The sequence below is a fragment of the Galeopterus variegatus genome, unplaced genomic scaffold, assembly GCF_000696425.1.
Source record: "Galeopterus variegatus unplaced genomic scaffold, G_variegatus-3.0.2 Scaffold4439, whole genome shotgun sequence".
NCBI classification, from domain to species: domain Eukaryota; kingdom Metazoa; phylum Chordata; class Mammalia; order Dermoptera; family Cynocephalidae; genus Galeopterus; species Galeopterus variegatus.
The window spans coordinates 110,493-127,902 of record NW_007730550.1 but is presented as its reverse complement, the minus strand read 5'-3'; the positions used below and the strand labels follow the sequence as shown (position 1 = coordinate 127,902).

The 17,410-nt window shown below is 52.1% G+C and overlaps 1 protein-coding gene across 1 annotated transcript in view; it reads left to right on the top strand.

Moving 5' to 3' along the window:
- Positions 1-17,410, top strand: part of CCDC88C (coiled-coil domain containing 88C) — a 96,099-nt gene that overhangs the window by 50,899 nt on the left and 27,790 nt on the right. Inside the window, 7 exon segments of the mRNA XM_008587571.1 lie at positions 5,254-5,391; positions 6,506-7,576; positions 9,606-9,736; positions 10,421-10,562; positions 11,637-11,825; positions 12,993-13,154; positions 14,248-14,525. Coding sequence (XP_008585793.1) covers positions 5,254-5,391; positions 6,506-7,576; positions 9,606-9,736; positions 10,421-10,562; positions 11,637-11,825; positions 12,993-13,154; positions 14,248-14,525 — 2,111 coding nt within the window.

The following is a 17,410-nucleotide window of genomic DNA, read 5'->3' as shown; positions in this document are numbered from 1 at the left end:
TGTATTAATCTGATTTTGTTGCTCATAACAAAATACCTGGAACTGAGTAATTTGTAAGAAAAAGAAATTTATTGCTTAGTTTCTGATGCTGGGAAGTCCAAGTCCAGGGAACGCATCTGGTAAGGGTCTTCCTTGGTGGAGGCTTCAGAGACACAGAGTATCACACTGTGTGATGGTGGAAGCGGAGAGAGAGACACTCTTTTGTGTTCTTCTTTCAAGCCTTTGAACCACGCCCCTGGCCACAATCATTAATCCATTCATTAGGGCATGCTCCTCAAGATCTAATCACCTCGTCAAGGCCCCACCTTTCAATTACCATAATAGGATTTCCCACCCTCAACAGTTACAAGGAGGATCAAGCTTCTAATACATAAAACTTGGGGGACACAATTCAATACAATTCTTCCTCTGGCCCCCCAAGTTTATGTCCTTCTCACAGGTAAATACATTTATTTCATCCCCAAAGTCTTAACTTGTTTCAGTTCAAAAGTTCAAAGTCCTATCTGTGAAATCAAAACAAGTTATCTACTGACAAGATACAGTGGTGGGACAAGCGTAGGGTACATATTCTCCTTTTAAAAGGGAGAAATAGGCCAAAAGAAAGGTGTAACTGGTCCCAAGCAAGTTCGAAGCCCAGCAGGGCAGGCATCAAATCTTACAGCTGGTGAATCATGTACCTTCACTTCATGTTTGACACCCTCTGCATGCTGGTGCAGGGGTTGGGTCCCCAAGTCCTCAAGCAGCTCCACTTCTTTTGCTTTCCTCGTCTGAGGCCATTCTTCACCTCTCCCAGGCAGGACTTGCATGGTGGTAGCTCTACAGATCTGGGGTCTCCATGGCGGTCCCACTCGCAGCTCTGCTAGGCATGACCTTGGTGGGGTTTCTCTGCTGCAACTCCGACTCCACATTTCTGCTCGGCATTGCTGTAGTGAAGGCTCTATGCGTTGAAACCACCCCTGCAGTGGATCGCTTCCTGGGCCCCCAGGCTTTTCCACACATCCTTTGAAATTGGGGTGGAGGCTCCCAAGCTTCCGCACCTCTGGCATTCTGCAAGCCTTAACAACTTAACACCATGTGGGTGCCACCAAGGCTTCTGGCTTGTATTTCCTAAAGCTGTGGGTCCAGCCACACCTGGGGCCAATGTAGCCACAGCTGGAGCAGCTGAAGCAGCTGGGGTGCTGGTGCTGGGGAGCAGCTTCGTGAGGTGGCCGTGGGCAGTGAGCCCATGGAGGGCACCTCAGGCCTGTTCCCCAAGACCATTCTGTCCACCTAGGCCTCTGGGCCTGTAATGGGAGACACAGCCTCCAAGGTCTCTGAAATCCTTCAAGGTCTTTTTCCCTTCTCTTGATAATCCCTTTCTTCTGTACTAATCTCAGCAAATAGTTGGTGGGCTATACCATTGAATTGTTCTCCTGAAAATGCTCTCTGCTTTTCTACCACATGGACAGGCTGCAAATTTTCCAAATCTTTATACTCTGCCTTCCTTTTAATTATAAATTCTGGCTTTATGTCATGCCTTTGCCACCATAACTCAGCATAGGCTATTGTAAGTAGCCATGCAGCTTCCTGAATGTTTGGCTGCTTAGAAATTTTTTCTGCCAAATACCCTGGGTAGGCACTTTGAAGTTCCACATTCCATAACATTTTGGGGCATGAACAGAATGCAGCCAAAGTCCTTGCCAGTTCATAGCAAGGGTGACCTTTGCCCCAGTTTCCAATAAGTCCCTTCTCATTTACACGTGAGATCTTCTCAGAATGGCCTTTACTGTCCATATTTCTGTCAGCGTTCTGCTTGTCACCATTTAACCAGTCTAAGAAGTTCCGAACTTTCTCTGGTTTTCTTCTAAACTTTCACTAGCATGTAGTCTTCTCAGAATGGCCTTTACTGTCCATATTTCTGTCAGCGTTCTGCTTGTCACCACTTAACCAGTCTAAGAAGTTCCGAACTTTCTCTGGTTTTCTTCTAAACTTTCACTAGCATGTAGGCTTTTCCTAGCCTGCTCCTTCAGATTCTTCAGCCTCTTCTCAACACCTAGTTCCCAAGCTGCTTCTGCATTTCCAAGTATTTGTTATAAGCAACACCCCACTTCTCTGGTACCAATATTCTGGATTAGTCCATTTCTATTGCTTTATAACATAAATACCTGAAACTAGGGAATCTGAAAGAAAATGAAATTTATTGCTTACAGTTTTGGAGACTGGGTAATCCAGAGTCCAGGGAACACATCTGGTGAGGGTGTTCCTTGGCAGTAACTCAGGGGTCTCGTGGCAGGAATGGCGGAGCAGAGAGAGACTCTCACATGCTCTCCTTTTAAACCCTTCAGAACCACACCCCTGACCACCATCATTAACCCATTCACTAGGACATGGTCCTACAATCTAATCACCTCTTCAAGGCCCCACGTTTCAATTACCATAATGGGATTTCCCACCCCCAGTAGTTAAATGGGGATCAAGCTTCTAATACATAAAACTTGGGGGGCACAATTTGTTCATCTCCCTGAGTATGGCCTGGACTAGAAGCTGGCACAGGTCTGAGACGTCCGTGGAAACTGTAGTGACTGAAGTTAGCCTCCTTCCCACTCACTCCCGGCACCTCCACGGATCCTGGAGAAGCTGCTTCCCTCCTCTGTGTCTGTAACTTTGTATTGAGGTTATAAGAGTTATTCCTTATTTTCAGAGGCAGAGAGGCAGCTCTTTTGGGGCCCATCATGAGACGGCAGGAGCAGCCCATCTGAAGACATCTGTAGCGCAAGGGCTGAGAGGCAGGTCTCTCCTGCCTCATCCCCCTGGAGCCCAGACCTGTGCTATGAGAGCCGAGCCGAGCTGGGAAAACCCTCTCGGGCTGGAAGGGCAGCAGCCAGCTCCCATCTCACTCAGCACAGAGAGCTTGCCTAGGGGCACCGACGTCCTTCAGGGATGGGCAGGCGTGTGGGGTGAAGAACCACAAAAGGAGAAAGATGAGGGGTCCAGCAGTGGTGGGTGGGACCGGGAAGTCCCATCCTTAGGTGGGAAGCAACAGCAATCAGAGATGTAGAGGCCGGCATGACAGTCCTGTCTCTGGGAGAGGAGGGGCAGCAGGGGTAAAGAGCACGTGTCAGAGTAAGCAGGGCGGGGAGAGGAGAGGTGAGAGCCCCAAGCCAGTGGGCATTTGCAGCCAGCATAGCTCGGGGCAGAGGCGGGTGTGGGGGCACCCAGGGCAGGCCTCCGACCGTGAATGGGGGCAGGGCTGTGGGTCGGCCCACCTGGTGCAGGTCCCAGCCCTGCTTCGTTGTGCCTGTTAAGGCCTTGCACAAATCACCAAACCCCCCTGGATTCAGTTTCCTTCTGTGTGTGATGGTTGTCACCAGTACTGTGTCCTGCATTTAGGCTGCACAGCCACTCAGGGGTGAGCTGTCTCGTCACCAGCAGGCCCTGGCTCCCTGCAGGGTGCCAGGTCCTGTGCTAGGAAGTGGGGCAAAGGTAAGGAAGGGTAAGAAAGATGCTCTTGGTTTTGAGAAAGACCCGCAGACAGCACACCATAGTGTGTTTTTCCTATTGGCCATGGCCAGGCCTGGCTGGGTGAAGCACACGTTTCCTGGGGTCCCCAGGTTGGGGCTGGGGGGCTTGGTCCTGTGACAGCCATGATGTGGGAATCAGCAGAGTATGTGTCCCCTGGCTCAGCCCACCCTCCCCACTGTACACTCCTTGGCCTGCTTCCTCCTGTGCAGGGTTGAGATAGCGCCCAGACCTGTGAGGAAGAGGGCCAGGTGGTCCCTTACCCAGAAAGCAATGCGGCAGAGCTGCTGTAGACAGCGATCCTCGGAGTCCCCGAGGCTTTATAAACCCATCCCAGCAGGACCCCACACCAGACACCCTGAGTTAGAGCAGCTTCTCAGCTCTGGCTGCTCATTGGGATCACTGGCATCTCTGGATCCCACCCCAGAGGTTCTGATTTAATTGATAGCCTGAGGTTCAAGATCCCCAAATGATTCTCCTTGAGAACCAGCATTCAGAGCACTGGTCCCAACCCAGCAGCATTAGGATCACATTAAATGCAGATTCTCAGGCACCATCCCATACCTACAAAGTCAGAAACTGGGGCTGGTGTAGAGGGAGGGGTCAGGTGTGTGGATGCCACCCGTCATGCTGGGTGTCAGCACACGGGACACTGCTGGCCCCGATCATCAGTTATGGGGATTTGCTCATGGCCACATAGCAGGGAGGGAATACTTTGACCCCTTGTCCCTCAAACACCAGCACCAGTGCCTTTTCCCCAGCACCTGTCCCCATGCAAAGGAGCTTGGTGTTGGTGGAAGGAACAGCCCAGCCTTCAGGCCCTGGTGCATCACTTGTCCCTCAAACACCAGCACCAGTGCCTTTTCCCCAGCACCTGTTCCCATGCAAAGGAGCTTGGTGTTGGTGGAAGGAACAGCCCAGCCTTCAGGCCCTGGTGCATCATGGCCATTGCCTGGGAGCCGAATCACAGCCCTGCCCTAGACCTGCTGAGTTAGAATCTGCATTTTAACACGTCATCTGGGTGCTCACATGCACAATAAAGTGTGAGAAGCCCTGGTCTAGGTAGTTCATGTTTTAGGAGGGTCAAGCAACACTGGTTTCTAGCATAAGAGCTTGGTGTCAGGGAGATGATTGGGCAGTTGTCCAGGCAAAATGCAATCCGGCCTGGGGCAGAGGCAGCGGGGCGGGGGGGGTGGTGAAAGGGGAGCAGAAAGGGTAGAAGGGACAGGATTTGGTGACAAACTTACTTGGAGGAGGAAAGAGGAGGGAGAGAGATAAGAGAGGACCACGCTGAGCAGCTGGGTAGTGTCACCAACCAAGGCAGGGAGTCGTGGGGAGGGGAGTGGGAAGGTGGGCGAGCATAAAGTCCCCACAGGGTCTAGTGATGGTGGCCCTGGGGCATTTGATCTGACACTGGGGAGAGTGGATGAGGCCTGAGATAAAAGCAAGATATCCGGGGCGGGTGGGTGAGCACATGGTAGCTTGGATGAGGCAGAGGGGGGATTGGGAGGGACACTGACACGTTGGTGCCTGATGGCCTTTCTCTCTTCCGGAAGGAAGTGTAGGGTCGCAGGCTAGGAGTGGATGGTTGAGGTATGGGGAGGTTGCTACAGAATGCCAGGACGTTTTTCCTTGAGAATTGAGACCAGGCCCATTAAAGGAGTCTACGGGGCTGAGAGGTTTTTGTTTTGTGTTAAAACTTAGCTCGGCTGGTAAGACTGATTTTGCCCGGGACTGGGTCTCTTGGCTCTGTAGATTGAAAAGTTACAAACCCAGCTGGAGAGAGAAAAGCAGAGCAACCAGGATTTGGAGACCCTCAGTGAGGAGCTGATCAAAGAGAAGGAGCAGCTTCAGAGTGACATGGAGACCCTGAAGGCAGACAGAGCCAGGCAGGTGGGTGCCTCTCTCCTCTCCTGGAAGCCTGTGAGTGCTGAGGATCGTAGCCATTCCTGGGAGATCCATGGGTTATCAGTTACCCAGCTTGGCTGCTGCTTAAACCAGCAATTCTCTACCAGTAGTGGGGGAAGGTCGGGTGGATTTCACCTCCCAGGGGACATTTCACAGTGTCTGAAGACATGTTTGTCATGACCTCGGGGGGGGGGGGGGTGCTCTGGGCATGTAGTGGGTGGAGGCCAGAGAGGCTGCTTAACATTCTGCAGTGCACAGGACAGCCCCCATGACAAAGAATGATCTGGCTCCAGATGTCCACAGTGTTACTGCTGAGAACCCTGGCACACGTACAGGGCTTTATTTGCCACACGCTACAAGGAGTCCTGGGGTAGGCAGCCAGGCTGATGCAGGAGCTCAACAAAGCTGTCGGGAGCCAGGCCCCTCTCGCTGCTCCGCCAGCACCAGCAGCAGCAGCTGTACATCCCCAGGGTATGGCGGGAGGATGGTGGGGAGCATAGAGGTCAAGGGAAGCCCTCCCCAGGACCCTCTGTAGATGCCACATTGACCAGAACCGACACCTGACCACCTCCACCTGCAGGGGCAGCTGGGGTACTGAGTATTTCAGTTTTTCAGCCTCTGCAGTAAAGCAGTAGAAGGGAGAAGAGGGCTGGGACTTGCTACACCCGGTGAGAAGGCAGACAGGGCCCTGCCCGGTGACAGACAGGATGATCGCAGGTGTGTGCTCCTGGCTGGGACAAAAAGTACCAAGGGCAATCACTGCAACTTTAAGTAAGGGAGGGAGACGTGGTTCATGTTTTAAAATCATCCTGCCTGCACTGAGTGTATTTTGACTTGAATGTCTAATTGTGTCTGAGCCCTCTCACCTGTGACTATACCGCCTCTAGGAAGCATTAGGACAGTGTTTGGGCACATGGTAGGATGGTCATTCAAGGCCTTTATTTCCAGTCCCCGGTGTGAATGCATGTCATCGAAGTACTTCAAAAAGTTCATGTAAACATAGAATTAAAGGATAATATGAGTCTTCCCAAGAACTTCTTGAAGTCCTCCCATAGATTCGTGCAGCAGTCTGGGTCATGCGTCTTGTGTTTTCCTGTAGATCAAGGATCTTGAGCAGGAGAAGGACCACCTCAACCACGTGGTGTGGTCGCTGCGTGAGAGGTCGCAGGTCAGCAGTGAGGCCCGCGTGAGGGACGTGGAGAAGGAGAACAGAGCCCTGCACCAGACGGTAACAGAGGCCAGCAGCAAGCTCAGCCAGCTGGAGTTCGAGAAGCAGCAGCTGCACAAGGACTTCGAGCAGGCCAAGGAGAAGGGGGAGCGGGCGGAGAAGCTGGAGCAGGAGCTGCAGCGGCTGGAGGAGGAGAACAAGCGGCTGGCCCAGAAGGTGACCTCCCTGCAGACGGCCACCAAGAAAGTCGAGGCCCTGGAGCATGAGAGCCGGGGTCTGGAGCTGGAGAACCAGACACTGCGGAAGTCTCTGGACACCCTGCAGAACGTGTCCGTGCAGCTCGAGGGCCTGGAGCGGGACAACAAGCAGCTGGACGAGGAGAACCTGGAGCTGCGCAGGATGGTGGAGGCCATGCGCTTCACGAGCACCAAGATGGCACAACTCGAGCGGGAGAACCAGCAGCTGGAGCGCGAGAAGGACGAGCTGCAGAAGCGTGTGGAGCTGCTGAAGGCCTTGAGCAAGAAGTCGGAGCGCCTGGAGCTCAGCTACCAGAGCGTGAGCGCCGAGAACCTCCAGCTGCAGCAGAGCCTGGAGAGCAGCGGCCACAAGTCGCAGGCCCTGGAGAGGGAGCTGGCTGAGCTGGAGGCAGAGCGCCAGGCCCTGCAGCGGGACCTGGAGGCCCTCCGGCTGACCAGCAAGCGGCTGGAGAGGGCCGAGCAGGACAGGAAGGCCCTGGAGCAGGAGGTGGCCCAGCTCGAGAAGGACAAGAAGCTGCTGGAGAAGGAGGCCAAGCGGCTGTGGCAGCAGGTGGAGCTCAAGGACGCGGTGTTGGACGACAGCACCGCCAAGCTGTCTGCTGCCGAGAGGGAGAGCCGCGCGCTGGACAAGGAGCTGGCCCGCTGCAGGGACGCAGCCAGCAAGGTGAAGGAGCTGGAGAAGGACAACAGGGACCTCACCAAGCAAGTCACCGTGCACACGAGGACACTGACCACCTTGAGAGAGGTGAGCTGGGCATGGGTGGCCCCTCCAGTGGGGCTGGCGGGTGGGCGTTTCCAGAATAGAAGTGGGATTCTGTGCTCTCCTGTCTTCCCTGATTCTAAACAGGATAATACCCAAGGTCTAAAGAGCCCTGTAAAAGCCACACATTATGCTCTTACTACCCAGAGACAGTCGCTCCTAGTACTTTGGCTTATTTTATTCCATTTTTTCCTCTGTGCGTGCGTGTACTCACTCGGTATCATCCTATATGTGAGGGTACTTCAGAAAGTTCATGGGAAAATAGAATTAAAAGATGATTTTGAAGTACCCTTGTACACAGTTTTGCTACTCTCTTTTATTATGTTATATTTTTTCTCATTACATTAAAGCGGTTTCAAAGACATAATTTCTCAATGCCTGCAAGATCTTTAATCCAGCAGATTTGCTGTGATTAGTTTTTGGACATTTAAGTTGTTTCCGGTATTTTCCACTGCTTAAGTAACACTGAACATCCTTGTATACATACACCGTCATGAATATGTCAAACTGTTAGGATAAACTCCTTGAAGTGGAATTACTGGATCAAAGGGCATGAACATTGTAGTCTCCCGATAGATGTAAGTTCTGCAGAAATACGTGTCCTACGTTCCCCTGGTGTTTCTTGTGTGGGTCATCCGGACATGTATTTGCTGTGTTGGGATGAACAGCTGCTCCAGGAAGTGACCTCAGCATCTGAGTGGCCTGACACACAAATTTAGTCTCACTCATGTAGGAGTTCAGTACGGAGTTCGTGAGTGGCCTTAAGTGCAGTGAGTCGGGTACCTGGCTGCTTCCATCTCACGGCTCAGCCACCCCTAGTGGAGTCCTCTTCTGACCCCTCAGTGTCAGGTAAAGGAGCAAGAGTGAGCGGGAAAGATCGTGCTGCACGGGCAGAGCTGTCATACAGCCACACCGAGCCACAGGCAGAGAAGGAAATAGATTTTGGTGAACACGGACTGATCTCCACGTTCAAAAAAGATGACTATCAGTGCAGGCAAGTTGGTATACTGTGGAGGAGAGGCCCCAAAATGGAAACCACCCAGAGTCCCCGTGTCTGTAAGCATGGGGTAGGTTGTGCCGTGGTAACCAGTGACCCCAGAATCCCTGCGGCTTATTGCAGCAGAGGCTTACTTCTCACTCACCAGAGTGCAGGTGCCCCTGTGGAGAGTCTGCCCTCTGGGCTGTGACTCAGCATTCCAGGGGGCTTTGATCTCACGGCTGTACCATTTCAACACCAGGCGTGGGCAGTTGCCATGGCAGGCAAAAGGGCAGCTGAAGGTCACATAGTGGCTCTTCTGTGCTCCAGGCAGGAAGTGGCCCATGTCACTCCCACCCACAGCCTCTTGGCCAGAGCTGATCACCTGGCTTCTGCTAATACAGGTGGCTGGGAAGTTTGGAGCAGCAGATGGTGATCATCCTCATCTCTGTCACGCTGCTGTCTCAGGTGCTGTGACTGGGCAGGAGGGCTAACTGTGCATGTGAACGGCTGTGACCATAGGCAGGCAATGGGAACGACCTGGAGAGTGACAGAGAGGGGGCAGGAGTGAAGTGGATTAGAAGAGTGATAAGGAAACCAAAACCAGGGCTTAAAATAAAACCTTTCCCTCTTTATACTTATTTCCATTCCAGATTGTCTGCAGTGAGCATTTAATTACTTGTTACTCCACAAAAAGTCAATCTCAGAACTTAAATCTGCAGCTCAAAGGCCAACATAAGTGGTATTTTAAACACACGTCTCAGAGGAGCACAGTAGACCCATCCTCGACACACTGCCACGTGTTCTTGTTTTCAGCCCCAGGAGGGTGGAGAAGTGTGTTCTTTCCCTTTCCTCTGGAAGGGCATCCCTGGAGTTCAGACCATCCCCATCAAACGACCTGCTAGTCTGGCCCGCTGGACACCTGGGCAGCCAGCATGTGGGAGACCCTTGCTTGGACTTGGGCTGGGAGGCACCTGGCCTCCCTGCTGTGTCTCTGCAGAGCTCCTGGCCCATACTGCATTGTCCCTGTCATTGCAGGACCTGGTGCTGGAGAAGCTGAAGAGCCAGCAGCTGACCAGTGAGCTGGACAAACTGAGCCAGGAGCTGGAGAAGGTTGGCCTAAACAGGGAGCTGCTGCTGCAGGAGGACGATCACGGCGGCAGTGACACGTGAGATGCTCTCTGCGCTAATGGGGCACTCCCCTTGCTGTGTAGTCTGCAGGCTCCATGCCCGTGGCTGGAGACCACTTTGTTTACTCTTCCTGACTGAGGGCATGTTGTCATGCGGTTCCTTAAGCCCATGTCCTTCATATTCCAGGTCATGCTCAGGGAGGTGTGGAAAGAGATTCTTTTGTCCTACAAAAAGCCTTCTTAATTTTTCTTAAAAATTGACTACTACAGCTTTTCCCTGTAGTGCTTTCTTAAATGATCTCGTTTTTCAAGGAAATCCAGTATCTTGGACTTTTCCTGGACTTATAACCAGCAAGATCCACATGCCTGATATGAGATCTTCCCGTACACTTTTTTGGTGTGGTGGAAAGGCTGCAGACACACCACTTAACTAGCACTGCAACCTTGGGCCAATTGCTTAACCTTTCTGAGACTCAGTTTCCCCATCTGTAAAATGGCCATAATAATACCTCCCTAAGACAATGAAGTAAAACGGTGGCAGTGGTGTCTCATTTGAAGGTACACAAGTGTGTCTGCTCAGGGAGCCGTGGGTGGGTTTGGGCTCCTGAGTTCTGGGCCAGATGCTGCAGGTGATGAAGCAAACCAGCTTCACGGAAGGAGGGATGTGTTGGCAGGTGGGTGAGAGGCAGATACATGATACTGTTGTATCTTTGTATTTTTCAGAAAATACAAGCTTTTGGAGGGCAGAAATGATTCCGCATTAAAAACGACACTGGCCATGAAAGAAGAAAAGATTGTGTTCTTAGAAGCGCAGATGGAAGAGAAAGTGAGCCTGAACCACCAGTTGCAGAGTGAGCTCCAGATGGTGAGAGCCGCCACTACAGTTGAGCTTTGGTTCCAGCTGTGAGATCTCTGCCTCGCCCTTCACCCCACCCCCCATAGCAAAGGGACGGCCTGGATACCTATCTCCTGGGGCAGGGGTGGATGCTCCACAGGGTTACCCAGGGAGCTCCCCTCCCATCAGAATCATACGCAGCATTGGGGCAGGACAGAACCAGAGGGAGTGTCAGAGGCAGCAGCTCAGAGCAGCACTGAGGCTGCCAGGCAAGATCTGGGGATGTGCCATGAGCACGCCACATGACACTACGAGCAGAGGCCTGCAGAGTTCCACGGGCACCCTCAGATGGGACAGACGGGCTGCCCAGGGCCTTGCAAGGATGTGCATGTGTCTACTCCTGGGCACAGTCATGCACATGTTCTCCACACACATGCTCTCCACACATGCATGCACACACTTGCCACACAGATGTGTGCTCTTCACACACGCATGCACATGCTCTCTACACATGCGTGCACATGCTCTACAGGCACATGCTGTCCAGACATGCACACACTGTCCACACGCATGCACACACAATACCCATATACACGTGCTCTCTGTACACAGCCTCTCCAGATGTGTGCATGCATACTCTCCACACACACACGTGTTCTCCCATCCTTTTTGTACATGTGGTATGTTTCTTAGCTGCAGGATTAGATAGGAATCTGGAGCAAAGCAGTTCTCGAGCTGACAGAGGCCTTATAGGATACATGATCACCTGATCCCTATTCCTTAGCTTCATCTCTGTTTTATGGCCCAGACATCCAAAGCTCAGGAGAGCAAGAAGACTCACCGTAGTCTTGTGGTTACAGTAGGGACTGAGACAGGAAAGGGTTCTGGACTCCTGCTCTTCCTGTCGTCTCTGAAAATAGAGAGAATGCAGGACAGAGCATATGTGCCAAAAGAAAAAGAAGGTTTCTGGCTTTTCATGCGCTGGGGCTGGTGAGTGGGTGTGCTGAGGTTTATGGTGTGGGGTCGCCTTACAGTGGCCAATGCAGGCTTCAAGCCAGGCTTCTTCCTGCCTAACGCCTGCTTTCTGGCTTCTGTGCCCTGCAGCTGAAGGAGGAGTGTGAGACCCTCAGGCAGAACCAGGGAGAGGGGAAGCACGTGCAGAACTCTTTCAAACTCCCTGCGGGCAAGTTGGTCACCAGTCACCAGAGGAAGGACACCTGGGGACCCAGCCACAAGGAAGCCACGATGGAGCTGCTTCGCGTCAAGGACCGGGCCATCGAGCTGGAACGGAATGTGAGTGGACTGCCCTGGCTGTAGGTGCTCAGAGACAGAGAACATCTTGTTAGCAGTCCCATCGATAACGTGTCATTACTGTAAACAACCCAGGAGGCCAGTCTGTTGAGATTTATCCAGATCTAGTTGGACCCTTCTTGAGTTGTCCTGGCAGGTCCCATGAGTTCCTTTTCATCTGAGGTCCCTTTGGTATTTCTGACACAATCAGCATTATCAGTCACCCATGGCGAGTCACTGTCTGCCTGCACGTGGGACTCAGCCTGTAGTTTATACACCAGCGGTCTATTCGTGTAGTGTGTCTTACAGTGCTCCATACCAGGGACTGGCAAACTACAGCCCCCACCTGATTTCATAAATAAAGTTTTATTGGAACGCAGCCGCACCCTGTGTTTTATCTGTTGTCTGGGGTTGCTCCCTTACTACAATGGCAGCATTCAGTGGTTGAAATAGAGACCATATGGTTGGCAAACACCAGAGTATTTGCTATCTGGCCCTTTACAGAAAATGTTTACTAATGTATGTCTCTGCTTCTCATTTTATTTGCTTCTCAACAACGATTTGATGAAGTCCGTAGTGATGATTTTCATCATTTGACCAACAAAAAAGCTGAGACAGAATTAAGAGACTTGACCCAAAGTTCTGTGCTGATAAAGGATAGCACAGGACTGTGGCCCATGTGTCCTGGCCCCTTGCCCGGTTGGTGGCATCCTGTACTTACTCTACCTGCTGCCTCTGCTGAATAGGGTGGCGTGAGGCTGTAGCCTAAGGCTCTGACTCCCTGCTCTCTGAGACACTTGGGGTTTTAGTCAAGGGGAGATGGATCTAGCTCACAGAAATGTGATTTCAGGCTGTTCAACAGAAAACACAACAGCATTAAAGAGAAAAAGGAGGACCTGGCTTTAGCTCTAGAGTGCCCTTGCCTCCGACTCATATCCTCAGGTCCGAGGCAGTATCCCCCATGACGTGTGGGTTTCGCTCTTCGTTTTTGTTTTTCAATTCTGTTGATTGTCCTTTTCAAAGAGGGAAAATGTTACTTCCCTCAGCTGATGGACCCTGCCTTTGGCCCGCAAAGCATCGACTGGAGGGTGTGTTATAGCCCGGGCACCTGGGGCCAGTTAGCGCCTACTCAGCCAGTGTCTGATTGGCCCCTGCTCCCCCCTCTTCTAGAATGCAGCTCTGCAGGCGGAGAAGCAGCTGCTCAAGGAACAGCTGCAGCACTTGGAGACCCAGAACGTGGCCTTCAGCAGTCAGATCCTAACGCTGCAGAAACAGAGCGCCTTCCTGCAGGAGCACAACACCACGCTGCAGACGCAGACGGCCAAGCTGCAGGTCACACGCCCTGCAGGGATGTTTATCGTGGGGTGTTCGGGGATTTTGTTGTTGTTGTTGTTAACTGGCTCATCACAAACAGCCATCTCTGAAGTTGATAATGGTTTATAAGCCACGTTCAGTGATTGAGCGTATGGCTGCATGCCCTGAAAACTTCAGTTCTCTGCTTTTTCTCTTGCGTTCTTATCCACGTTTCCCAAAGTCTGGTTCTTGAGATAATATTACAAATGACTTGGAAAAGAGGTTTGGGGATGATATAAGTTTGGTTAAACAGTTAAACAGACGTCTTTACTGTAGAACCTGGCAGAGCCTTTCTTAAGCTAGTGTGAATTTTTAATTTCACAAGAGAATAGAGTACGAAGTGGCTCCCAGGCTGTTGGGGGCAGCTAGTGTTCTGTGCCACTTAGGATGCTGGTTTTTATTTATAGTTAGCAGATTGTGGGAAAATGAATGATCATTTACTAGTGCAGTTTCTGAGTATAGTTTGAAAATATGTAACTTCTGGGATAGGGACAATAAACAGGAAACTGCTTAGCAGAGGCTGGGATTTGTTCTATTAAAATAAGAAAATGGGATATTGGTTCGCTTTGTTTTTTCTCGTAAATTCATTGGTTTTAACATCAGGATAATTCTGGCTACATAGAATGATTTGGGAAGTATGGCTCCCTCTTCAATTTGGATGTTGTTGGGTGGAGTGTTCTATAAATGCCAATCACATTAAGATGATTCATAGTGCTGTTCAGGTATTCTGTATCCTCACGTTTTCTGCCTACTTCTCCTAGAACAGAGGCTTTTAAAAATAGTCAAAGAGGACACCTAAGGAGGTTATCCAGAGAAAGGACATAGTCCCCCAAAAGGTCACGTTTGTGGACACTGGCTCAGGATTAAAGCACCATCCGCGAGTCCCTTTATGCTGTTTGTCCCGCTGACAGAGCAGTTCTGGTAGAGCTGTCCTCACCCCTCCTGGGTCTTGCTTGCCCTGAGGGTCCCTGTTCGTTTGGCGTCTGCCTCAAGCCCTTGACCTGCCTCCTGAGCCCGCTGCCAGCCGTGGCCCGGCACTGCTGAGGCGGCCGCTGCCCTCTCCCTCCCGCAGGTGGAGAACTCCACTCTGAGCTCGCAGAGCGCCGCGCTCACCGCACAGTACACGCTGCTGCAGAACCAGCACGCAGCCAAGGAGAACGAGGCCGAGAGCCTGCAGAAGCAGCAGGAGCAGCTGGCGGCGGCCTACGAGGCCCTGCTCCAGGACCACGCGCACCTGGGCGCGCTCCACGAGCGGCAGTCGGCTGAGTACGAGGCCCTCATCCACCAGCACAGCTGCCTGAAGACGCTGCATCGGAACCTGGAGCTGGAGCACAAGGAGCTGGAGGAGAGGTGAGGGCTGGGGAGCGGTGGGGGTGGTGCCTGGGGGAGACCTGAGGCCTGCAGAGGGGCCTGGGCTGGGCGGGGTCCTGCAAGTCCGTCAGGTGCTCTGAAGGACCCGGGCTTCCCGCGGCCAGCATTCCGCCCTCGTCCCTCCCCATGTTTCCTCTTGGCTTGTTGCTTCCCATTGTTGGGGCACCTGGGCTTTCCTAAAAGGAAGGAAATAAAACGTCACCTCCAGCGATTTGGAGTTTAGTGCAGCTGGAAAAGGGGGTGGCGCTGCTCCCCGAGCTCAGGAAAGCCCAGCGTTGGCATTAGGGGCCCTGTGCACCCAGGGTTCTCTCCTCCTCTCCCTTCCCTCTCCAAGCTGGGAATAAGGAGGGAATTCTCTACAGCTGCCTGTTTACAGGCGTGTGCCTAGCTCTGGCTTCCCAGGCCTTCTCTTTCATATCAGGGTCTGGCTTGCTTGCTTTTTTAGATTTTTAACCTTTAATTATGTAAACTTTTGAATACATAGCAAGTATATTCAAAAGCAGAATAGCACAGTGAATCCCCCAGCAGCCGGTTTCAACAGTTACCTGCAGGCCGCCGTTCTCATTTCATCTATTCCTCCCACTCTCCACCCCCTCACTCCTGTTTTTGTTTTTTTTAGATAAAATTTGCATGCGTTGAGATGCACCAGTCTTAACTGTGCACTCTTGACAGTTCAGGATCTTGGCTTTTGTATTCATTGTCAGCCAACATCAGCTGAGCTCCTGCCCGTGCAAATCACTGATGGTACCAGGTACCCAGGCAGGTGTGGCAGGCTCCAGTGAGGGCTGGGATAGGATGCCTCTGTCCAGAGACCGGGAGGAGATGTGCTGTGCACCTGAATCTGATGCCTAAGAGAGGCACTTCTGAAGAGATGCTCTCAAATCCTCAGAGCAGAGCAGGAGGGAGCAATTATCCACTTCCTATGCCTGTGAGATGTTCCTTGCTGACTGTATTTCCTTTGAATCAGCCTCAGGACGGCTCAGCAAACATTGGTTCTTTAAGGTGGGAGTAGCTGACGTTCAGAGCGTTTCTATCACAGGGACCCACGAATCTCCAAAAAAGCCTTATGTGGGCACTTTTGGTGCTTGTGGGTACGTGGTTGTGATGACATTCATTTATTCACTTACCAAACGCTTCCTTTTTGCCTGTCTGGAGTCCCTTCCCCCTTTATCCATCCAGACCTCCTTCCTTCAGGGTCTGTTGAAATGTCTGCTCCTGTGAGAGTCTGTTTCTTCCAGCCAAAAGTGACATCTGTCTCCTGGCAGTCTCATCTCTCCCTCCTCCTCCACCTATCCTGTACTCATGCCGCATTTATTGAACATCTACTGTATACATGGTGCAGTGTCTGGGCATAGTAGGGACACACCCAATTGACAAACTAATGAGGTGGAGTAAAAGGTATTCGCACAGACTGGTACTAGCATTGGTGCCCACACTCACCAGGCCCTTACGTGAGCATCTAATTCCCAGAGTCCCATTATATATTATTATAATGCCTTACTGTGGGCCTCATGTCCAGTCAGGAAGGAAGATTTTTGCAGGTGGAATTTGACTCTGAAGGCAGAGTTCATTGTTGTTTTCCCTGTAGGTCCTTGCTCAGTCCAGCATACGGTGGTTACTCAGTATCTTTTGCTGGCTGGACAGGTGACCAGAAGTCCCTTTCGTCTGTCTACAGCAGGGCTGTGGATTTAAGAGTGTAGGGACCTGGAACACAGGGATGATGCTTCTGTGTTTCTCTCATTGACACTTAAGTCGGTCAGGCTCGCTCACTCATTCCTGTAACAGATACTCACCGTGCATCGGGCCGGGTATGGGGGTTCACTGGTGAGCAAGGCTCATAAAGTGTGCCCCACAGTCAGGCAGTTGCTACTGGTTAGAGATATGCATGGTCAGCGTGCTTTCCCACGATGTCACAGGAAGGAGCAGGCGTTTGGGAACCTTCATGGTCAGCTATGGCCCTTATTTGTCAAACACGGGTGATTTTTTTTCCAGGATTATGAGCCTGGATGAGAAAGGTCAGTGCTCTGAAAGCCAGGCAGAGTCTCCAGTCTCAGCCTCATGCTTTGTCACATTGGCACAGCCTCTGCCCCGCGGCTAAAGGCCACACCAACATTTGTCTTTGAGCAGCTGCCTGAGCAGGTTTCCAAGTTTGATTTCCCACAAGTCTAGGCTCCAGGCAGGTGGTACAAGCACAGCGGATGTGGGGCTGGGGCAGGGTGGGGGTCTGAAGACAGAGGCCAGGACACTGGGTGGTCTCTGTCAGAGTACCTCTGAGTGTGAAACATTCAGCGAGGAAGGCGGCCTGTGGAGAAGGGTTTGCCTGGATTGGGGAGATGGAAAGGTTGTGCCTCAGGCCCCTGCCCACTTCCAGTCTGCTGTGCACCCTTGGACTTGGAGGAAATCCTGGGTCATCTGTGAACACAGAAGCTTCCAGCAGGGTAGTCAGGGACTCCATCCTTGTGCTCTGCTGCCCCCCAGAGACGGCTGTGCAGCCTACAAAGATTGAGTCCAGAGAGGAAAACTAAAGCCTCAAGGCGAGGGAAAGGTGGGAGAGGGAGTAAGGGCTGAGGTTGGGGGGCACTGAGAAGTTGTGTGTGTGTGTGCGCACGTGCGCGTGAGAGAGGGACAGCAGGCCCTGGCAGCTCTTGGGCAAGCCTGTGTCCCCCCAGGAAGGCTGGACTAAGAACAGGTATTCGCAGGCCCCCGAGGGAGGGGTGGGGGCTTCCCCAGGCCTGGGTGAGGCGGGATTGGCTGTTTCATGCAGTGGACTTTGGCTGCTTATTTTGTGGCTTCTTTTATGTCTATTTGTGCTTAGTTTTGAGAGTTTTGGGGGGGGGGGGGGGGTTTTTTTTTTTTTTTTTTTT